We start from the raw sequence: 23,738 nt of genomic DNA on the forward strand, positions 1-23,738 counted from the left end.
TTCTAACGATGCTATTGCTTGCCTTGCTTTGTTTATATCACCCCCGATTATTAAAATTACTAATAATGACAACTATACGTCATTCGCTTTTTTATTAATTTATGCACGTCCTTGTCATTCTTTATTTTATAAAATCCCAATGTGCTTGGATGTGACCAAACCCACTACGACTAGTTTTTCTAGTTTCATCTCCCTGGAATCTTTCTCTAATCTCTTTCCTAGTTTTAAAGAGTCTATGATGGATATTCTCCTTGGACTTATTATAATGTCACCAATAAATCATAAAATACTATCCATTATAAATTCATTATTTCAGTCAAATTGTATCAACTTGATTTATCTATGGTTCATATAATTACATTTTTCTAATTATTTATAATATATAATTATATAAGAACGATACGACAACCCTTTGTATATTTAATTAATTAAACATGTAGAATAGTTATCCATTCGCTAAATAAAAACGGAATCCGCACAACGTCAATTTATTGGAACGACAGAGAGGATGTGACATGACATCTCATGTCAACTTATCAAGGGTTCGAAGCCTGGGCCTGGGCCTGGGCTTTTCTAAAGCAGCACCATGCCTATTGGTTCGTACAAATGGAAAATAAATAGGTATAATGTCAAATTTAACTCTCAATGTTTATTAAAATTATCGTTTTAGGCCTTATTCTTATTTGGAGATTTTCTCTCTCAATGTCTCATTTTAGAGTAAAAAAATTTCTATAGTTTATTTAAATAGTCACTTTGATCATTTTTTCTAAAGCATTCTGAAACTCTAAAATACGACATTGCGGGTCAAAAAACTCAAAAAAATCAAAGTTAAATTAATTATTATTTTTAAATAGACCAATATAATTATTTAATCAAACGTTATTAATTTTTTAATATCATACCAAATAAATAATACAATGATATTTAATATTTTACTATTATGTTACGTATGCCTTTTTTTAAAAAAAAATTGTATGTATATTGACATAGTAGCAGTACGGGAACTTCAATGAGAAGGATGGTAATGTGCAGCCCATTAATCTTTCGGCCGTATAATTTGATATTTTATCAAAAGATAGTGTTAGGAAAGCAATTAAAGAAACTTTAAAAAATTAAATATCCATAATATAAAAGATTACACGTGAATATGATCCTCTGATTTCGACGTTTTGTTAATATTACTTGATGCTTGGGTTATCTACTAGTAAAATTAATGAATATAGTATACCAAACGACAGAAGACTATTATTCCATGAAAATGAAATTGATATTCCAACGATAAGGTTAGATTCTTATTCTATTACAATGGTGTGATCCCTCTAACAGTAAAATTAATAAACATAAGTTGACATGAAGATAAAATTATAAAAGTCAAGTTTTTGTTGGTAAAAATGAAATAAAAGAAAAGTTTAAGGGTTATTTTTGTTCTTTTAGTATATTATTTTATTATTTTCGTCTTTATTTATATATTTTATCAATTTAGCATTTAAAGTTGTTTAAGGCGCTATCAACCTAGTCCTCGAATTTCGTTAATCGTTTTGACTAACAGAATTGCGAGTCTTGTGAGTATGTGGATTAAGAGATTATGTTAAAATATTTACTAAACACAATTATTAGAAAACATTTCCAAAATTTTATTATTTATTTTAGTGAGATTAAGAGATTAAGTCAAAATTTTAGAGGGTTTTAACCATTATATTCAGTAAATATTTTATTATATTATTTAATAAATATCACATCATCATCAAGTCACGTTAGTTATATTGACTGACATGAACATTATTGAATTATATAAGAATGTAAGACTAATGATTTTGTTAGTTAAAATAGATTTCGAGGGCTAAGATGATGTCCCTAAAGGATTTTGATGGCTAAATTAATACGAAAAAATTATAAGAATGAAAGTAATAAATTTGATTCACTATAGGGGTAAAAGTAACTCTTAAACCTTAAAAACAGAGAAAATTAAATATAAATCACATGATTTTCAAATCATCAAAAAGCATTTGTAGTGTTACCTTGTTAATTTTGATTTATTATCGGCAAAAGGGTAACTTTTACCACTATAGTAAATCTAAATTATCATTTTCATTTTTAACGTATTTTCGCATCAATTTAGTTACCGGAGTTACTCAATTGCATCATTATATACTCAACCTCTAATTTAAACCCTAAACCATAACTATATAATCTCTAAACCACAAACCTTAACCCTAAACCATATATTAGGATTTTAAATTAGAGGTAAGGTATAGAATGATATAATTAAACAATTTTAATGACTAAATTAATGCGAAAATACGATAAGGGTGACAATGAGATAAAAATTAAACAATCAAATTAACTTTTTAAGTGATTAAAATAAAATTATATTTTTAACTAATTATATAATAGCTAAATTATTTATATTTGTGGTTATTTTGATCACTTAGATTATAAAGAATATTTTTACTAATGCCATAAAATTGATAAATTTAACTGAAACATGTAAAAATATCTTAAAATGTGATTTTAAGTTATATTACAAAATAATAAATTATGAAAATAATTAAATTTGTGATATATTTTAATAATTAATTTTTTAAATAAAAAAACCACACATGTTTAATGAAAACCAAAGTAGTATAATACATATAACATATAAATGCCGAGTGCAGGTGAAAAGGAGATCTATCGGAGTCATGAAAGCTAGATTCTAAAGGCATTTTTACCTAAAAATTACTCGAATAATCAATAATTATCTGGAAGACACCCATTGACCAAATTTTATCGATCTAACACTCATTTACTTACATGGACGGAAGGCACGGATTATCAAATGCGTCTTCCTGGGTTCCGAGCTAATGCCACGCAGGCAAAGCGCGGATCACCATCCGCGCTTTCACAGGGAAAATTAACACGAAGTGAAAGGCGCGTATCACCATCCGCGTCTTCTATAATAACCCCTAACCATCCGTCACTCTCTCTTAATTGCCACCTACTCCTCCCCTATAAATATCACCTTATACAACTATCAAACCACACAAAAAAAACATTCTCCTTCTTACTTTTATCATTCATTCTAACAAGCTTAAATTGGATTATGTTATTATTTTTAGTAGGTAAAATTATTTTATTATATTATAACCATTAAATAGTGTATTATTTTATTATATTTTATTGTGCTTATTTTTTATGTTTTGCAGTTATAAAATGGAAGGTGGGTTATTGCATTTAGATATGAATCATACCTGGAGTTATTTTTATCGATATATTAACAATTTTAAATTGTGTTATGTTAATTATTTTGAATGTTTTATTTTTTTAGTATTAGTTTATATTTTAATTTGTATATTATTTATTTAATTAGGGGAATGATCGTATAATATATATATTTATTCGTAATGCTAAGTTAGAGATACCGAATTGTGATTGTCCGAATTTAGTCGATGGTGGATTCAGTTACATAACTAGATATGAATGGCATTGTAACCTTGAATCAAACCTTATTTATGCACTGGTTGAGTGGAGACTAGAGACACACACATTTCATCTTCTCTGTGGGGAGTGCAATATTACGTTGGAGGATATTTCTTTACATTTGTAGTTTCCTGTAGATGGGGATGTCATTTTTGGTGTGGCGGATAGTGATTAGCATTCGGCGTGCGAGGAATATCTTGGAGGTATCCTGCCCAAATTCAATAGTGGTCGAATATCATTATCAAGGTTGGCTATAAATTTTTTACAGTTGAGTGACTGTTCTGAGGAACATGCTAAAATATTTGTCTGAGCTTGCATATTACGACTCATAGGAGGAATTCTGATGCCCGTTAAATCTCGTAATCAAGTTTATTGTATGTGGTTGCGTCACCTCGCAAATTTTTGAGTTGTCGGCTCATTCAGTTGCGGCTATGCTGTTTTGGCATCTCTGTATAGAGAAATGTACCGAGTAATTGATTATAGAAAAATACGATCGACGGATGTCTCATTCTTCTGCAGTCATGGGTGTGGTATCGCATGCCTTATTTATGTCTGATCGTGAAAAAATCAATTAGTCTTACCGTTATTGTTGAAGTAACTTTAATACTGAGTTTCGTATATAAATAGTTTTTTAATATATAATGATTTTTTTACACTGAATATGTGGTCATGTATAAGGAAAGATCATCGTGATATTCCAGACAAATTAGAAGAAATTCAGCAACTTATTGATTAAAAGACTAGTACATGGGTATGTATTTAAATTTTATTACTTATCTGTAATTATCATTATATAATTAAAATATTATTTTGATAAGAAATATATATATTTCTTTTAGTTTCAATGGAATTCTTATGCTATTGAAGAAATGAGGCATTGCATAACACCTCATTTGAGTGGCCCATTAGATGTATAGATGGTGGTTGCCCCCTAATATGTTATGGTATTGTTGAGTGACATCCCACTGATCGTGTGCTCCGCCAATTTGGTTTCATATAATATATTCCTGAAGCACCTATGAATCTCGACAATTTGCATAGCATCGATAGACTGGGCAAAAAATAAATCAACTGACTGATGAAGCACAGCGAGTGGGTAATGATATGGGAGGATCGACGTGGACGTATTCCCCGTAGGGAGTTGATTTATGTGGATCATTATTTGGTTACGAATGACTATTATCAGAGGTTCAACATGAACGAAGTCGTTCATACTTTCCAAGGAAGCACGAGGCGGGAGCATTATCGAGGTCAAAAAAATCGTCCACCGTCACAGCATCATCGTCGCCCGACTCGTAGACGCATAGCAGGCGCTTCTGGTTCATCCTCAATTGCAGCACCAAAACCATCATAGCATCCATCGTCTACACCGATTTATATTCCAAAAGTATTTTATATACAACCGCAGCCGGTTCAAACGCTACCGCAGTCATTTCAGATGCCACCGCAACAGATTCAGATGTCACCGCCGCAGGGTTTTATGACACCTCCTTACGGATATTATGGTCCCATGCCTGGAGATCCAACATGGGCTTCATATGTTGCTTATTTGGCGGGTGATGCTTCACCACAGACTCAAACACCTTCGACCCAATTTTTGTAGTTATCGATGTCGATGTTTTAGCATTTTTACGATTTTCTATGAGCGGTGAGATGGTTAGTCATACACCTCTAGGATTCTTATTCTATGGAGGTGATTCATCGTCATCTGTCCCTCATCACAAAATGTAGATGCTATTGTTTACGACGATGACGATGAGAGTGAGGAGGAATAACAACTTATATGAATAAACCCTAATCGAAATAGACAGCCATCACCCTGTGGAACACATTCAAGATAAAGACATCGATGGACTTGTTTTTTTTGTAATGTTTTTATTTAATTTTCTTTATTTATTAATAAATGTAATGGTTTCATTTAATTATGGACTTTTTATTTATTTTGTTTGTTAATGTTTTCATTATTTAATTGTTGAATTGTATCATTTGTATTTAATGTTTCTATCTAATTGTTTTTATTTTTTATTTGTAATGTTTTTACTTAATTTTCACTTGAGTAATCCATTACTTAGTGATGCTCAAATGACATTAATGCAAGGAAAACGAAAATGAATAACACAAACTGAGATTTTAGAAACAACCATTTCATCATCACAGGAAAAAATGGTTATGTGGTGATAAAAGAGATGGAAATTTTCCCTATTGTGGTATAGGTTTCTACAATGCTCACATATTTTGTTTTCTTTAAATGTCTCTCGAATATCCATATCACAATGAATTTGAGTGAAATTTAGACGACCTGTCTCCCTTAATAAGGACAGATCTAGTACAATCGGAAGCCAATTTTGAACCTTATTTGGGTCTTTCTCATTACCCATAAGGAAACTCAAATTAGTATACCTTAAATACTTCTGAAAGTAGGTATACGATATCCACAAAACGGTTATAGTCTTAACGGGTATAAGAGCAAGCTGCTATGATATGGGAGCATGGATACTTCAGAGCTTGAAAAAGCTCACAGTCACACCACATGTCTTCTAGATTAACTCTGAACGAGTTAGCTTCAATCTCTTGAAGAGGTCATGGCATTTTTGTGACATGAAATAATTTAAGGGTTCGATAAAAGCTTTTTACAGACATTCTATTTGAAGCAACAATTTTTTTGTAGATCTACAACTAATCTTGGTCAATAAACATGACCGTTTTTGCATCCAAGTTTCAGCTTGTCCCCCGAGCTTGGTAAAAAGCGCTCCCAAACGAAAATACGCCATTTAATCCAGAATTGTTACTGGTAAATAGTGCATCCCCTTTAAGGTCGAATTGATAGCCTCAGCCAAGTTGGTTGTCATGTGTTCATATCGATATCCACCATCATATGCATTTGTCCATATTTCTTTGTTGATGAGGCTAATGTAATTGTATCCTTGCTCGTTTTTTACTCACAAATCTTGAAGGATGGACTCAAATATTTGAGGAAGTAGCTCGTAACCTGAGCATCAAATATAGTATTTACTTTTAAGTTCGCAAAAAAATGATGGAGAAATGAAATTAAGAATTGTGACATATTTATGCGCACAAGTAATTGTCATTCATCATTCTTCTTGAACTTTCCATGATAGTTCGCTGCAATATGTCGAATACAGTGCCGTTGTTGGACATAGGGTGGTTGCCACCCAAAGGCTCCATTGCTACTTTGATCCTAGCTTTGCGATCTTAAATGACACAGATTTTTCCCTCGCGATAACATGTAAGTGTATGTTTTTTAGGGAAAAAAACCCAATAATATATATCTTCTCCTTCAACAATGGCAAAAACAAATGGAAAAATTTTACGATTACCATCTTGAACAATTATCAATAGTAGAACTTGTTTGTATTTTCCATACAAGAATGTCCCATCAATTTAGACCATGTGCTTGCAGTATTTCACAACATTAACGTATTGTGGGAAAGTTAAAAAAAGCTGGTAGAATTGACATCGATCATGAAGCACTCAATCATTTTGGTATGCATGGCAAGTTTCGAAGTCGACTATTATCCCAAGATTCAGTTTGTGCACTACCATAAACCAACTTGATAGTTCGTTGTAAGATGAATCTTACTCACCGTGAAGTTTTTTAATGATATTTTGTTTTGCCTTCCATGTTTTTCTATTGGAGACGGTGTACCCATATTGAGACTGTATAGATGAAATCAGCGCCACAATAGCTATATGGAAGCTTGTTTTGACCATGGTATGATAGCTTGACAGATAATGTTGGAGTCCAAGTTGGGATGATCCTAGTTGATCTCTCTAGCACTGTATATATGAGGACCTTTGTATATTGTTAGTTCACATATATTATTTTTAATCTTCCTCTTCGATAAACGAACCATCCAGTTGCATCCGTTATCATGTTGAACACAATAGCAAACATACTTTTCCGTGGTGGATCAGTCGACTCTAGAGTGAACAGAATTACGAATATTGTAATTCTTAATTGCAATAATTGCTTCTTATTTTGATGGAAAATCCATTTTGATATATAACTCACCAACATTGACTAAAGAGTTAAATCTGTAGTCATCAATATTAGGCATATCTGTAAATTATAACTCATACATTGCACCATAGTTAACTTCATACATGTTTGATGAAGGTTCGGTGTGTACAATATTTGTGGGAACTTCATCTACATTATCATCATTGGAGTTCATATTAAACTGCGGTGATTGTGGCTCAACGAATAGTCAAGTTTCAGCATCATATGCATATGGCTCACGAAGAGGTTCCTCTGGTAAAGTTGAAGTTTCCTCTGTGATGCCTATATTTAGGTAGAACAAGTTGGTAGTTGAATTCCTTCCTTTTAAACTTAAAGGCATCGTATTATACGGGTTTTGAACTGAGTGTTGTGTCGTAGACATCTCGACATTAAGGTCGAAGAAGCTCGCAGTTGAATGCCTCCCACTGGAACTTGAAGGCATCGTGTTAAATGTGTACTGAACATATTGTTTTGTCAAGGGCATCCCCATATTCAAGTCAAAGTATTTGGTAGATAAATGCATTCCCCTTGAACTAGAAGCGATGTTGACATACATTTGTTCGTTGGCTCAACGAATAGTTAAGTTTCAGCATCATCTGCATATGGCTCACGAAGAGGTTCATCTGGTAAAGTTGAAGGTTCCTCTGTGATGCCTATATTTAGGTAGAACAAGTTGGTAGTTGAATTCCTTCCTTTTAAACTTAAAGGCATCATATTATACGGGTTTTGAACTGAGTGTTGTGTCGCAGACATCTCGACATTAAGGTCGAAGAAGCTCGCAGTTGAATGCCTCCCACTGGAACTTGAAGGCATCGTGTTAAATGTGTACTGAACATATTGTTTTGTCAAGGGAATCCCCATATTCAAGTCAAAGTATTTGGTAGATAAATGCATTCTCCTTGAACTAGAAGCGATGTTGACATACATTTGTTCGTGGAGCTACCTCGATAGAGATCATAACAAGTTGTTGATGAATGTCTCCTCATTGAACTTGATGGAATGGTACCAGGATGCAGATTTCCCATTTACGAGTTAAATTCATTACACATTACTTGAGTTGGGTTGTCAACTTGATCAGCTTGTTGAACTAGCCCATAGTAGGAGTATAATGACATACCACGAACCGTAGACACTTCAACAAATATCACATACATTTTTGTATCAACGACTGGATTTTGATTCTAAGAATCAACCATCATAGCAATATCATCATCGTTGGAGAGTTCGATTGCAATATAAGTTAACAAAAATACTGCAGTTGGAAATCAACAATGAAGTCAGAACATTCTTCTAGTACTTCCAACATAAACATTCATTGAAATTTTAGTTTGACAGAAGGAATTATTAAAAGGAATAATGTGAAAATAATTTTAGTGTGATTTAATGTTGGAATTCGGGGGTATTTATAGGGGTGAGAATGGGTGAATCGTCGAACTTTAAGGCTTAAATAATAATGAAATACCCAATAATTCATGGTGAATAATGAAAGACGTGGATAATGATACACACCTTTCGTCGCGTATTAATTTTCTTAGCAAAAGCGTAAATGGTGATCCGCGCTTTGTCCACTTAGTGCCAGTTCGGACGAAAACTAAAGGAATATGCGTTTGGTGATCCGCACCTTTCGTTCGTATTAACAAATGGGTGTTAAATCAATAAAATTTAGTCTATAAATGCTAGACATGTAATTATTGATTATTTTAGGTGTTTTATTTATTTATTTATTTTTTTGGGTAAAGACGCGAATTTTAAAGAAAGCTTTCGTAATGACTGACCTATGTAGGGAAGTACGGCCTATATATGGGTGTATGGACCAAGGCTGCAACAGAACGTCGTGGCATTGACTGAGTGGTCCGATACATCGTCCTAAGCAGAGTTAGACTGACAACTGACAATAGTATCTCTTTATACGATGTTGTCTGGTGTTACCATATAGTACATGACAGAACACTGGCGGGTTATAAGCAATGCCTTTTTCTGTATTTTATGGGTTGTAAAGTAATTTGCGAACTCTTTTTTTTCTGACTAGAGAGCAATCTAATTTCTTAATGTCTAGGCCCATACAGTCTCATATACCAACCCATCTTCTGTTCTGTCTGAACAATTGCGCTGCTATTTAGCCTAATATATTACGTCCACTTGGTCCAAAGTTTTTAAGTCCAAAAAATCCATTCCCTTAAAATTCCCCGGGCCTATTAGGCTTGTCCCAGTTCAAAATACTTCAATTTATTTTAAAATATGAAGGTGGCTGATTAAGTCATGAAAGTGGACCGACCCAACATGATTATACAGTTTATACAACATGAAACCAACGAGACCAAAACTTTGGTGCCCCTCTCACTGCTCCCTGGAGAACACAACATTCTAAGGAGGGAGAGTCTCAGTACACTCACCGAAGTTCACCAACTTGTAGGCTAGTGAACTAAATGATAGGAAAGCAAGGGAAAATTTTTGTATCGTTAATCTGATGATTCTACAAAGAGTAATTAAGGTGCAGGCAGTTGGCAGAGTTGGAGATACAACATAGTTACTTATGAACTTAGGGGTCGATTCCCCTTATTAATTATGCTTCAGTGTTTTCAGTCTGTGCCTTCTGAGACTCTGGCTTGTTGGTGTAAACAATAGAAAAAGATAAAGGATTTAAAGGCCAATTCCATTATAGGGAGTTTGGTATTGTGAAAGAGAGGGAATATTAGGGGGATGGGTCAAGGGTTGTTATTAAATGCTCTGGTCCTCGATAGTCCAGGGTTTTTAATGCACCCACTGCAACACTCTTTTGTTTTATGTCCTTAAATTAGATCCAACAAATTCCACTTTCATCTCACACTTCTCTTCCTTTCTTCTCCTTCGAAATCACTGCTAGCTAGCTACTTCTTTCAGATTAAACAAACTCATCATCTGTTTTGTTTTAACCTAAATGAACTGCATGCTATTCTCCAATATGGTTGAAATAGTCACTGCGATGTTGGCTCGGTTCACTCAGACAAAACCGCTTCAAAAGAGTTTTTACGTGTAATTTCTCGTTGCTTGCTGTGCTTTGATTGAGCCGTGCCAATATCCTAGTGCTTTTTCATCTCTGATCTTCTGATTTACAAGGCAATCCATCTGGCCAGCAACCGATTGTAAGGTACAATATTCTCCCCTACCATCTTCTGCATTACCCTTTCTTTTTAAACTCTTTATGTTTCAGACGTTCTAGCATTAAAGTTTCTACTGTTTAATGTTTCTTGTTTCATTTTTTTTTGTATGCAGGCTCAGCTAACCTTTTTAGCTTAAATTGATGAACTTCTTCATTTTCTAAAGAGTGAGCCCATTAATGGACTTGCTATAATATAACCTTTTTAGCTATATATAGATATATACCTCGAGTTAATTATATGCATTCGACGTTAAAATATGTTTTGTTATACGTATTACGCACCTTCAGAGCTAGCATGCAGCAAACTATGACGGTGATGGAATTACGATCCAATCTGGTTTCCCTGTATCCAAATCATCGTCCCTTGATTGACTGAAGAAAGAGTCGGTTGTCATGGTATACTCAACGATGAGTTCATTTGTCATTAAACCACCGTATCCAAATGCAAGTAATGTAATTGATGCCACATAACGTCCAACTAGATTATTATCTTGGTTCCGGGTTTACACTGGTTGTAATGGGCATGATTCTTTTACATTTAATGCATGTATTACCTTTTGTTTTGTTTAGCAGTGAACAAAAATACAAGTTAAGCACTAATGCTCTCCTCTTTAATAACCAACGTCCGGTGGGGTCTCAAAAGCCATTCTTCGCCAATAGACATGACTCATCTTGGTCGAAGTGTCTGCAACAACATTTTACTATCTTTTGATCAACCGGATTCGTATCTCTCAAAAGTGTAATGCATGTATAGATTTTATTGACATGCATCTAAAGCATTACTACAGTAATTAATATTTTCATCGATTATTTACAGCCAATGAATGAATGTAAATTAGCACATTTCATCGACTAATTAAGATTTGAAAATAAAGTGTCCAACAATTGTGTTTGAATGAGGCAACGGAGCGAGTCGAGGATAGTTAATGCGAGAAGCGGGGAGCGTTGGCAAATCTTTAATAAGAAAATAAATTACATAGGTGGGCATTTATTTACAACAACAAAACCTGCAGTTATGGACGGTAAGGTATATAGTTTTATTTCTCATGTTTGTTCTCTTCGTCTTTCAAATATTTCGTCCGTTTCACTTTGTACTTTCATCCGCATTAAAAGAAAATTGCTGATAAATTTTTTCCAGATAATTTTAAATTAGTGATCTTTCTTGCATTAAGTTATTAGATTAAATTTGAATACACGATTTGTGTTTGTGGATATAGATTTACGATTTGTTGATAGTCTTTTAATATGTTCATTCCTTTTGTGATTCGTTTTTCGATGCGATCGTATCTATTTGTACTTACATTTTATTTGAGTTTATTTGGTTAGATTTTTTAACATTTTCTTTGTATGGTCCATGTGATCTTAAGTGACTAATTTTCTCATATTTAGTTTACGATTGTTCTTGTAAACTTTCATTGTAATTTGAATATTTTTATTTTACAATTAAAAATAATTTAGATATTTTCTATTTTTAATAAAATTAATATATCCTATAGACAAACTTAATTAATTTTTAAGTAATCTGAGAACATTATAAACCCTTAAAACTTATATTTATAACATTTTCTTTCCACCATTCTGTTGCAAAATATTGAAAAATAGTGTTGTAGTATTACAATTTAAAAAAATTTCGTTTCAATAATAAAGTTAAAAAATGTGAAATTAAAATAGAACCTGTAATCGGATGAAATTGAATATGTAGAAGAAGAGTTTTGTTGAGGCCTGAATGAACAATTTCCTTAAGACAGATTCGTCATCTCCTCGGTGCTTTGAGTAACGTTGGACGTCGGTCTCCCAGGATACAACAACAAACGTTCACAACAGTAAGCACAACCGTAGTGAACAATTGAACACAATCTTTGTCTTTATCTATCACCGGAAAATGACTTTTAAAGAATCGGAGAATTGAAAGGAAAGTACTTGAAAGAAAATAGTAAAAGTTGTATGTTGAAATGTGTCACAACTTAGCCTTTATATAGGGAGATGATTGAAAGGTTAAGACCTTTATTGAAAGGTTAAGACCTTTATTGAAATATTAAGACCTTTAAATGAAATAACTTAACCATTTGATTAAAAACCATAACCTTTTAATCAAAAGTTTATCATGGAAAGACATGACCTTTATAGTGAAATGAAATAACTATTTTCATGAAAAGACTTAATTATTTTTCATGAATAGTCATGATTCAATCAATTCATTTATATTTTTCCTACAATTCCCCACATGAACGAATTTGATTGTTTAAAACATTGACTCGATATGGTGATAGATTCTACGTTCGATATTTGTATAGGATAGGTAGGCGTCCCCCTTTGAACCTTCCATTGTGAAAATATGTTTACCTTATTGGCTGTCCAGTAGACGTGATGTCCTTGAACTGTCCTACCGTTTGTGTAAGCGATGACATACCTCACACAAATAACTTACTGAAAAGAGTTTGGTTCTCATGGTTATGTCCATATAGCCGTGGACATCTCCTGGTTCTGTAAGAGCTTAGAGAACTATGCCCCAATAGTCTCTTTGAAGTGGCTCCACTTCACTCTCACATAGGTAACTTATGTTGTTCGGTTCAACGAAACACATATTGGTCATTAAAAGCATTGCTTAACCTTATCCACATTTTAGTCATTGTTTTAATCATAGGAATGGGCTTGGGGATAAAACCCCCACAGTGAGCTCACCAGGTCTATGCAAGTAGGTTGTCCCATTGAACCTAGATCTTGGGATCTCCAGTCAACTAGGTTGGGTTTTCCTTCACATAGAGCCTTAACAATTCATGGGCTTTAGTCTCATTCCTCTTGATGTTTTATCAACTTGATCTCGATTCAACCCTTTGGTTAGCGGATCCGCAATGTTATCTTTTGATCTTACAAAATCAATAGAAATAACTCCAGTTGACATCAGTTGTCTAATGGTATTGTGTCAACGTCGCATATGTCTCGACTTACCATTATACATTACATTTTGTGCTCTACCAATTGTTGCTTGGTTATCACAATATATATATATTTTGGGTACATGCTTTGGCCATTCAGGAATATCCTCCAAAAAATTTCGTAACCATTATGCCTCTTATCCAGTTTTGTCCAAGGCTACAAACTCAGATTCCATCATGGATCTGGTTATAATTGTTTTTCTTGAGTATTTCCATGACACAACTCCTCCTCCCAATGTGAAAATATAACCACTTGTGCCTTTGGTATCTTGAATATCAGATATCCAACTGGCATCAGAGAATCCTTCTAACACAGCAGGATCTCTAGAATAATGCAATCCATAGTTCGAGTATATGAGATATCTCAATACCCTTACAATTGCTTTCCAGTGTTTCTCCCCTGGATTGCTTGTAAATCTGCTTAAACTGCTTTCAGTGAAAGCAATATCAGGTCTAGTGCAACTCATAAGGTACATTGGACTGCCTATGATCCTTGTATATTCCACTTGATTAACACTTTCACCTTTATTTTTGGATAGATGTTGACTTGTATCTATTGGAGTTTTGGCTACACCAGAATCATCCTTGATAAAATTTTCAAGAATCTTTATCTACATAGTGTGTCTACATAGTGTGTCTGAGTCAATATGAGACCTTCAGATGACCTTTTGATTTGGATGCCCAAAATCATGTCAGCAAGTCCCATGTCTTTCATGTCAAATTTTGAATTTAACATATTTTTGGTACGTTTTATCATTTCATTGTTACTTCCAATAATGAAAATGTTGTCAACATAGAGGCATATGATTACATATCCATCAACAGTGATTTTGACATTCACACATTTGTCACACTCATTTATTTTAAATCTATTTGATATCATAACACTATCAAATTTTTCATGCCATTGCTTTGGTGCTTGCTTAAGTCCATATAATGACTTTACCAACTTACATACTTTCTTTTTTTGTCATGGAGCTACATAACCCTCAGGTTGTTCCATGTAAATTTCCTCATCAAGGTCTCCATTAAGAAAAGCTGTCTTAACATCCATTTGATGTACTTCTAAATTTCGTAAAGCGGCAATTGCAAGTATCATTCTTATAGAAGTTATTCATGATACGGGTGAATATATATCAAAGTAATCAAGACCTTCCTTTTGTCGGTACCCTTTAATAACCAATCTGGCCTTGTACTTATTAATTGTTCCATTTGCTTTCATTTTTCGTTTGAAAATCCATTTAGAATTTAATGGTTTAATTCCATGAGGAAGATCCACTAATTCCCACATATGATTTTGCATGATGGAATCAATTTCACTTTTGATGACATCTTTCCAAAAATTACTTTCAAATGAATATATAGCTTTGCTATAAGCTACAGGTTCAGTCTCTAGCATATAGGTTAGAAAATCCGATCCAAAGGATTTTTCTACCCGTGCCCTTTTACTTATTCTTGGCTCTATCTCGACTTCAACCTCTTGTTGGAAGTCTTGAATATTTTCATTAATAGTTTCTAAAGTTCTTTTCCTTGAACTTGAGCCAATTTCTCTAATTTTACAAGGAAATATATTTTCAAAGAATGAGGCATTTTTAGATTCTAATATCGTATTCTTGTGAATTTCTGGATTCTTTGATTCATGTACAAGAAATTGATATGCATTGTTGTGGTGAGCATAGCCAATGAAAATACAATCCACTGTTTTAGGACCTATTTTCATTTGCTTTGATAAATGAGCCATTACCTTTGCAAGACACCCCCACACTTTCAAGTAATTATAGGAGGGTTTCTTGCCTGTCCACAACTAATATGGTGTCTTGTCTATTTTCTTGCGAGACACCTTATTTAAAAGGTAATTTGATGATAAGACAACTTCCCCCCCACATGTTCTGTGACAACCCAGAACTTCCTAGCATATCGTTCATCATTTCCTTTAATGTTGATTTTTCCGCTCTGCTACTTCATTCGATTGAGGAGAGTATGGTGGTGTTACCTCATGAATAATACCATGTTGTGCACAATATTGACCAAATGGTTCAATATATTCACTACCACGATCACTTCTCACCCTCTTAATCCTTTTGTTAAGTTGGGTTTCAACTTCTTGCTTATAGAGAATAAATTTTTCTATAGCTTCATCTTTGCTTTTAAGCAAATAAACATAGCAATATTTTGTGCTATCATCAATGAAGGTAATAAAATATTTATTCCCTACTCTAGTTTGAACAAATTTTAAGTCACAAACATCACTGTGTATTAGATCAAGAGGTTCTGTATTTCTTTCAACAGGTTTAAATGAAGATCTTGTTAGTTTAGCTTCAACACATGCATGATTATAATTAATGTGAAATGGAGGAATATGTTCTAAGTTAATTAATCTACGTAAAGTATCATAATTAACATGTTCGAGTCTACCATGCCATAAATTTAATGACTCAATCATATAAACAGAAGAAGAAGAATCATTCTTATTTATATTTTTAGCTTTTACAGAGATAGCATTGAGTTTCCACATATTGTTCAATACATATCCCCTTCCCACAAATATTCCCCTTTTGATAAAACTAACTTTTGGGATTCAAACACCGTCCTAAAGCCATGTATACTTAGGAGGGTCCCAGAGACAAGGTTCTTTCGTATATCATGCACATACAACACGTTTTGAAGTTTCAACTCTTTGCCACAAGTCATCTTTAAAATTACAGTGCCTTTCCCCTTGATCTTGGAAGTTGCATCATTACCCATATAGAGCTTTCTCCTTTCTCACAAGAAACCAACTCTGCAAAGGAGCCCTTGTCATAACAAATATGGCGTGTGGCACCAGTATCAATCTACCATTCTCTTGGATTTGAATCAACCATGTTAACTTCAGAGACCACAACACATAGGTCAAGTTCAGATACTTCCTTGGAAATTTCTGTCACAACATTAGCCTATTTTGTTATGGACCTTTTTGGAAGCCTACATTCGGATGACATGTGTCCTGTCTTATTGCAATTAAAGCATTTCCCTTGGAATTTTTGCTTCTTAGAAACACCACATTTTGGTCCTAGTTTAGACTCAATTTGAGCTTGCTTTCTTTTCTTGAAGTCCTTTTTTGACTTCCACCACATTTGCCTTGGCAATGTTATGATTGACTGTTTTGTTTAGCCTTTTAGCCGCACATTGATTGTCTTCTTCAATCCGAAGTCTCATAATCAGATCTTCCACTATCATTTCTTTTCTCTTATGCTTAAGATAATTCTTAAAGTCATTCCAAGCATGCGGAAGTTTTTCAATAATGGTTGTCACCTGAAAGGATTCACTTATAATCATCCCTTCTGCGAGAATACCATGAATGACCAGTTGGAATTCTTGCACCTGATTCACAACAGTTTTAGAATCACCATTAAAAAGTTTAAGAATTTGGCAACTAAGAATTTCTTAGCACCAGCATCTTCAGTTTTGTATTTATGGTCCAATGATTCCCATAGTTCCTTAGCCGTTTTCTTTACGTTGTATACTTCATAAAGTGCATCAGATAAACCATTCAACATGTATTTACGACATAGGAAATCTGAGTGCTTCCATGCTTCGGTAATGTTGAACGCGGTTGCAGCATCCACTTCATCCTCTCTAATAGTAGGAGGATCATCCTTCAAAAATTTGGCCAGATTCAATGTCGTCAAATAAAACAACATTTTCTGTTGCCATGTTTTGAAATTCTCTCCATTGAATTTCGTAGGCTTTTCATTATGACTCATGGTCATAGGTAACGTTTGGCTCGCAGCCTGAGTCTGTGTAGCGACAATCGCATTAGATTGTGAATTGGATGAAGTATCAAACATTTTTTTGTAATCGGAATCAAAACCGAAATAATAAATATAATATGAAACGAAATATATATTTACCTAAATATATTACCACAATAATCTGTATGAGTTTATATTGACACAAGGAATATGTCTTAAGATTGTTACAAAATATTGAAAAATAGTGTTGTAGTATTACAATCTAAAAATTTTGTTTCAATAATAAAGTTTAAAAAATGTGAAATTAAAATAGAACATGTAGTCGGATGAAATTGAATATGTAGAAGAAGAGTTTTGTTGAGGCGTGAATGAACAGTTTCCTTAAGATAAATTCATCCTCTCCTCGGTGCTTTGAGTAACGTTGGACGTCGGTCTCCCAGGATACAACAACAAACGTTCACAACAGTAAGCACAACGTAGTGAATAATCGAACACAATCTTTGTCTTTATCTATCACCGGAAAATGACTTTTGAAGAATCGAAGAATTGAAAGGAAAGTACTTAAAAGAAAATAGTAAAAGTTGTATGTTGAAATGTGTCACAACTTAGCCTTTATATAGGGAGATGATTGAAAGGTTAAGACCTTTATTGAAAGGTTAAGATCTTTAAATGAAATGACTTAACCATTTAATTAAAAATCATAACCTTTTAATCAAAAGGTTATCATGGAAAGACATGACCTTTAGAGTGAAATAAAATAACTATTTTCATGAAAAGACTTAATTATTTTTCATGAATAGTCATGATTCAATCAATTCATTTATATTTTTCCTACCCCTTCCAATAAAAAATATTAAAAATTAAAGTGCATTTTTAATAGATGAAGAAGAAAGCAGGTCAGAGTTAATATCCCTGGCGTTACTTAGAGTTTGGTAGTCAGACAAAGATTCCCTGGTTCATTCATTACTGCCGACGGTCTTCCAATTTTGGTCCACAGTACTGTTCTCATCAATTCTGAATTCATGCAATAGGCAATAGTTGCATTGCATACTTTCCTCGGCACTGGTTCACAATATCCCAGGATTAAATAACGGGATCCAACTGTTTATTTATCCCGGCGCTGGTTCACACTCCCTGTGAGAAAAACAGGTAACTGGATGGCTATAAAATTAGATCTTGGAAAAACATACGACAGACTCGAGTGGAGTTTCGTTCCAGACACATTAACTGACATCGGCATACCAGACTCGTTATGTCATCTAATTATGCAATGCATTTCTTCAGTATCTACTCAGGTTCTCTGGAATGGAGTTTCGCCATACCTATTTGTACTATGTATGGAAAGATTGGCACAATACATTCAAATCAAGATAGAACAGGGGTTATGGAAACCGTTCACAACTTCCAAGCATAGCCCAGGGATCTCCCATTTGTTCTTCTCGGATGATATGATCCTTTTTGCCGAAGTCTCCATGGAGTAGTTCGAGATCATCCGTAATGTCCTAAACCACTTTTGTAAGGTCCCTGGACACAAGGTAAACCAAGCTAAAACTACAATTTTCTACTCAAAGAATGTGGCACCAAACCTTCGCAATCAACTAAATGAAGCATTCGGATATTTGGAGGTGGATGATTTAGGAAAACACTTGGCTGTTCCATTACTCCACAAACGGGTCACTAAGGCGTCATACGAGTATCTAGTAAGGGCAGTGCAAAACAAGCTAAACGGATGGTCGGTAAAAAACCTATCGTTGGCGGGACGTGTCACATTGGCAAAAACAGTACTGTCAGCTATTCCAATATATACCATGCAATCAACAGTACTACCCAATATGCAAGGAACTAGAACGACTAATTAAACGTTTTATATGGGGAATATCCCAAGATGGCAAAAGCATGCACCTAGTTAAATGGGAAGACTTGTGCACCCCAATTTTACAGGGAGGACTCGACTTTAGAAAGATACAAATACAGAATGAAGCCTTTATGACGAAACTTGCGTTTAATATTGTTGCAAAAAAAGATGCCTTAATGGGCTTCGAGCAAAATACAAATGCCATGACCAAATGCCGAACACGATTAACAATAAAAATTGTTCAAGACTCTGGACGGGAATTAGCATTATATGGAATGATGTACAAGAAAGCCTTTTCATGGAACGTTGGTAATGGAAAAACAATTGACTTCTGGCGAGATCTGTGTATTCAAGGAATAGACTCGTTAAGATCGTATGTCCCGACAAACCTACTGCCCAACATCGGTAATGATAAGGTAAAAGATATGGTTGATGAAACTGGCAACTAAAAATGGGGCAAGTTTCAACATTTCCTTCCAATGCATATACTGCTGGCAGCAATAAAATGCCCTGATCCTTCAGCTATAGACGACTCAATTGGATGGAAAGGTAGCAAGGAACACCGGTTTTCAATTAAATCAGCCTATGGCATTCGATGTGGCTCAAATGTCGGTTGCAAGGAGATTCTATGGCGTACTATCCACAAATTTAGAGGACTCCGAAGAATATAAATCTTCATGTGGTTGGTATGCTTAAATAAGATTATGACGAATGTGGAACGAGTGCGCCGACATGTTGCCTCGGACAATAGATTCCTCCTTTGTGCCAGGGTCAACGCTGGTGAACCCAGGGAAACTCGATGAATTCCTCTCCATGGAAATACAAGAGTGGGCTATGACTAATCTAACCCAAGCAAATATAACATTAGAATGCAGGACTGGGATCTTATATGGGGCAATTTAATGGAACCTGTGGTGATCAAGGAACGCAGCTGCTTTTGGAACACCTTTGGAAGAAACGGGAACAGTGCTAGAGAGAAGCCGTCGACTCCAAGCAATGTGTGTGAGGGCAATACAAATGAACCGAGCTCCCCTAAGCCATAAAGCAACGAGAGAAATCATTGAACAAAGGAGGCAAGCTGAACGGTGGTCTAAACCTCCTGAAGGGTGGGTTAAAATAAATTATGCAAGCCGAGACAAAACGACTGGAAGTGCAGCATGTGGAGGCAACTTAAGAGACCAGTTTGGACATTGGATCGTAGGATTCTACAAATACATAGGAATATGTTCGATACTGGAAGCAACACTGTGGGGAGCCTACATAGGAATGCTGAGAGCATGGGAAGCAGGCCTATCGAGGATAGAGGTAGAATTAGACTGCATGGACGCTATTCTTCTACTGAAAAGCAAAACAATGCACAGTGGTTCACCTTCGATCCTACTACATATTTGGAAACTAGAGGAAAGAAAATGGAACATGAGGTACCAACATGTACCACGCAAAGGAAACTACATAGTAGATTCATTGGCCAAGCTTGCAAAACACTCGGACATTGAAGTGCTCATACTCATCGAACCCCCAACTGCTGTGTTAGACATGCTGGAAGAAGACAAAACAGTGTTGTAGTTAGAATTTAAGACATTTTTCTTTATTCACCAAAAACAATATATCTAAAAGCTTTGAGAAAGGCCCAGACTGCTACGTTTTTCATTTTGGGTTTGAATATAAATCCGAGTATAGTTGGTTGTGTGTTTGTCTTTCCTTCGAATTCTCAATCTCTGAAAGTAGGCCTAATGGGCTGTTCTTTCAATTACGTTTAAAATATAAGGTAAAATACCTTAGATGATAACCGAACTATGTTGACATTATATGTTTAGCAACTCAAGTTTTAAAAGTTTTAAAATGATTATTTAATTTATCAAATTACTATAAAATATCCAATGAATGTTATGAAGTAGTGATAAATTTTGATAATTGTATAGATCATTTTATAATAATTTGATAAATTTCGACGATTATATTGCTCTAGTTTGATAACTTTTAATGATCATTTTATAATTTCATAATTTACAGTGGATAAAACGATCATTTAAATGTAGCTTAATGATAATATGTGTACTTCACCCTAAAACAAATGAATGGGGTTTAAAGGCGTCACGTGTCTTAGGCATCTGGTTAAGAGGCCCAGAATTTACGTCCGGATCCTGCAAAGAAGACCTGAAAACTGAGAAGCCATTTTTCTTCGAAGCTTCCTCCATCGGCATCGACGCCTGAGCAGACATATCGCGATACCCATGGAAACACTCACCTCCCCGGCCACCGATATGACTATCATCTCTTCATACTCCTCTTCCTTCTCCATCTTCTCTCCTAAGCCGAAACTTTCTCCGCCTAGAATCATACGCTTTCCCGCCTCTTCCAAAAGTATTATTTTTTTTACCTTTTTATTTCAATCCTTTTCCCCCTTTCGTCGGCTATAATGAACACTAATTTTTTTCTTCTTTTAATGTTTTATTTATCAGAGAACAGTAATGATTCCGATCTCCAATTTGATCCGAACAAAACAAGCATCGTTCCTTTCTTTGGCAATCAAACTCTGTCCCAGGTAAACAAATGAATTTGGTATATTTTTTTCTTCTTTTAACTAGTTTCTTTTGGAAAAAAAAACAGTGATTTGGGTTTTGTTGTGTGAGTATTTTGGGAAATTCAATATAGGATGCAGCCATGGGGTTGGTTCTGAGCAACGCGTCTGTAAGAGGGTGGACTACGGGATCGGGTATGGAAGGTCCGTCTATACCCGCCGGAACCGAGGACCAATCCAATACGGAGAAAGTCTCTACCTTTCCATGGTCTCTCTTCACCAAGTCGCCACGTAGACGGATGCGCGTGGCCTTCACTTGCAATGTTTGCGGTCAACGAACTACTCGTGCCATCAATCCCCACGCTTACACCGATGGCACCGTATTCGTTCAGGCAAGTTTTCTAAACTAATAATATTGGAGTTGCATATGAAGATGGAATGTTGATTTTTTTCTCTCACTCCGGGAATTTGCTCTTATTTGATTGGGGAATGATTCTGTGATGGTGGTGGGTTGCAGTGCTGTGGATGCAATGTTTTCCACAAGCTGGTGGATAATCTGAATTTGTTTCATGAGATGAAATGCTATGTCAACCCCAGTTTCAACTATAAGGGAGATCCGGAATGGGATGTCGGATTCAAATTATTCAATGAGGAAGATGATAGTGGCAATGTGTTTCCTTTATGAACTGGTGGGTTGATGGCACATAATCTGTACATTTCTTTGCTCATTCTGGAAAACTGATTTCAATCATGTTTGTGAATAGCTTTGTGTAATTGATAACTTATAGCCTTCTTGTCAGCTAAACATTGTATTTATAAATAAAAAAATCAAAATAATGCTTAGCATGATAGCAATGGCATTTGATGTTCAGCGCAGTATTGTTTTGTTGGTGGGATATTGCTGCATGCACTTTTTAAGCTTTAACATGTTCCAAGTTTTTTATTTGATTTTGTTATAATTTTCAATTTTATATTTGCTTCATTAAGTGGTGTTTTCAACTCTGTACATATGTAGTTACGCCCCTATTGAATTTTTTAGGCACAACTTATCTATAGAAATATTGTTGAGTTAGTTTTGGCAAAAGAAATGCTACTTTGAATTTTTATGCATGTATGTTCTAAGGTTAAATCAGGGTTGTCTAACTAGTAATGATGATGAGTGATAATGTCCTTACTGGGACTACTATCGACATATGATTGAGTTAGGTAGAAGATATATCAATATCATCTTGTTGGGAAGTTAGGGCCTTTGATATGCGTTTCCTTCTTGATAGGTAAATTATAACGATTTCTGCAAGATGGTTGTAAGAATGCTGCAGTCTTTAGTTATTTATTGTCATCGTCAAAAGAGATGGTGATATGTTAATGCCAACTACGTTAACCTTTCCTTAAGACTATTAGAATTGGGTGGCAATGGCATCTCTTTCCAGTTGTAATCTTTCCTCGCCAGTGAAATCTCATCATCTTAAGAGTTAGCTGCATGGATCTCTTGCAAAGTATTATCTACTCCAACATATTCATGGTTGTAGAATGATCAAGTCCATTGTACCTGCTGCACTTAAGAGATTTTGTCTACAAAGTTTTCAAGTTAGATCAAGGACTGGAAATGTTTTAAGGGATGATGAAATCTTGACTTTGTATGACTGGAGATGTAACCAACCCTCTAGAAATGGAATTCAGAATGGTGTTGTAAAGAATCCTATTCCTTAGAAATGGAGTTAGAAGGTAAAATTTTGGATTGGTAGAGGAAATTCAGAGTTTCAGCTTGTAATATTGATATTTCAAAGCTGTACACACATTAGAAGATATAGAAGTCATTGGATTTTCAATGGATGGTTTGTGTATTTTTGGGTTGACTTCATATTGTCTGAGTGGTCCTTCTGTGGCTTCAAATGAAATATCTTTTTTTTGGATAAGTAAATGAAATATCTTCTTGTTGCGCAATGTGCACCACATTTGGTATAGGTAGTGGCAAAAATATCAGTTCCTTGGTTTGGCTAATTGCTGCTTGTTTCTCCACTGGAAAGGATTAAGGCCCGCTTGTGTATCAGCCGTTGAGGATTAAGGTCCTGGTTA

At 34.7% G+C, this 23,738-nt stretch overlaps 3 protein-coding genes across 3 annotated transcripts; 1 reads left to right on the forward strand and 2 right to left on the reverse strand.

Annotated features, from left to right (window-relative positions):
- Positions 1-13,692: 13,692 nt before the first annotated feature.
- LOC120168169 (secreted RxLR effector protein 161-like) lies at positions 13,693-14,654 on the reverse strand. Its single transcript, XM_039176981.1, has 2 exons — positions 14,538-14,654; positions 13,693-14,166 (listed from the first exon to the last, which is right to left on the reverse strand). The coding sequence occupies exons 1-2, from the start codon at positions 14,652-14,654 to the stop codon at positions 13,693-13,695; spliced, it is 591 nt and encodes a 196-aa protein (XP_039032912.1).
- A 1,961-nt stretch (positions 14,655-16,615) lies between these two features.
- LOC120168171 lies at positions 16,616-17,382 on the reverse strand. Its single transcript, XM_039176982.1, has 2 exons — positions 16,969-17,382; positions 16,616-16,915 (listed from the first exon to the last, which is right to left on the reverse strand). Exons 1-2 carry the CDS (start codon positions 17,380-17,382, stop codon positions 16,616-16,618), a joined length of 714 nt encoding a protein of 237 aa, XP_039032913.1.
- A 3,871-nt stretch (positions 17,383-21,253) lies between these two features.
- On the forward strand, positions 21,254-22,644 carry LOC120168207. Its single transcript, XM_039177007.1, has 4 exons — positions 21,254-21,505; positions 21,604-21,686; positions 21,797-22,054; positions 22,180-22,644. Exons 1-4 carry the CDS (start codon positions 21,376-21,378, stop codon positions 22,345-22,347), a joined length of 639 nt encoding a protein of 212 aa, XP_039032938.1. The 5' UTR covers positions 21,254-21,375; the 3' UTR covers positions 22,348-22,644.
- The last annotated feature ends 1,094 nt before the right edge of the window (positions 22,645-23,738 follow it).

This window comes from Hibiscus syriacus, unplaced genomic scaffold (genome assembly GCF_006381635.1).
Source record: "Hibiscus syriacus cultivar Baekdansim isolate YM2019G1 unplaced genomic scaffold, ASM638163v2 tig00111715_pilon, whole genome shotgun sequence".
Lineage (NCBI taxonomy): Eukaryota > Viridiplantae > Streptophyta > Magnoliopsida > Malvales > Malvaceae > Hibiscus > Hibiscus syriacus.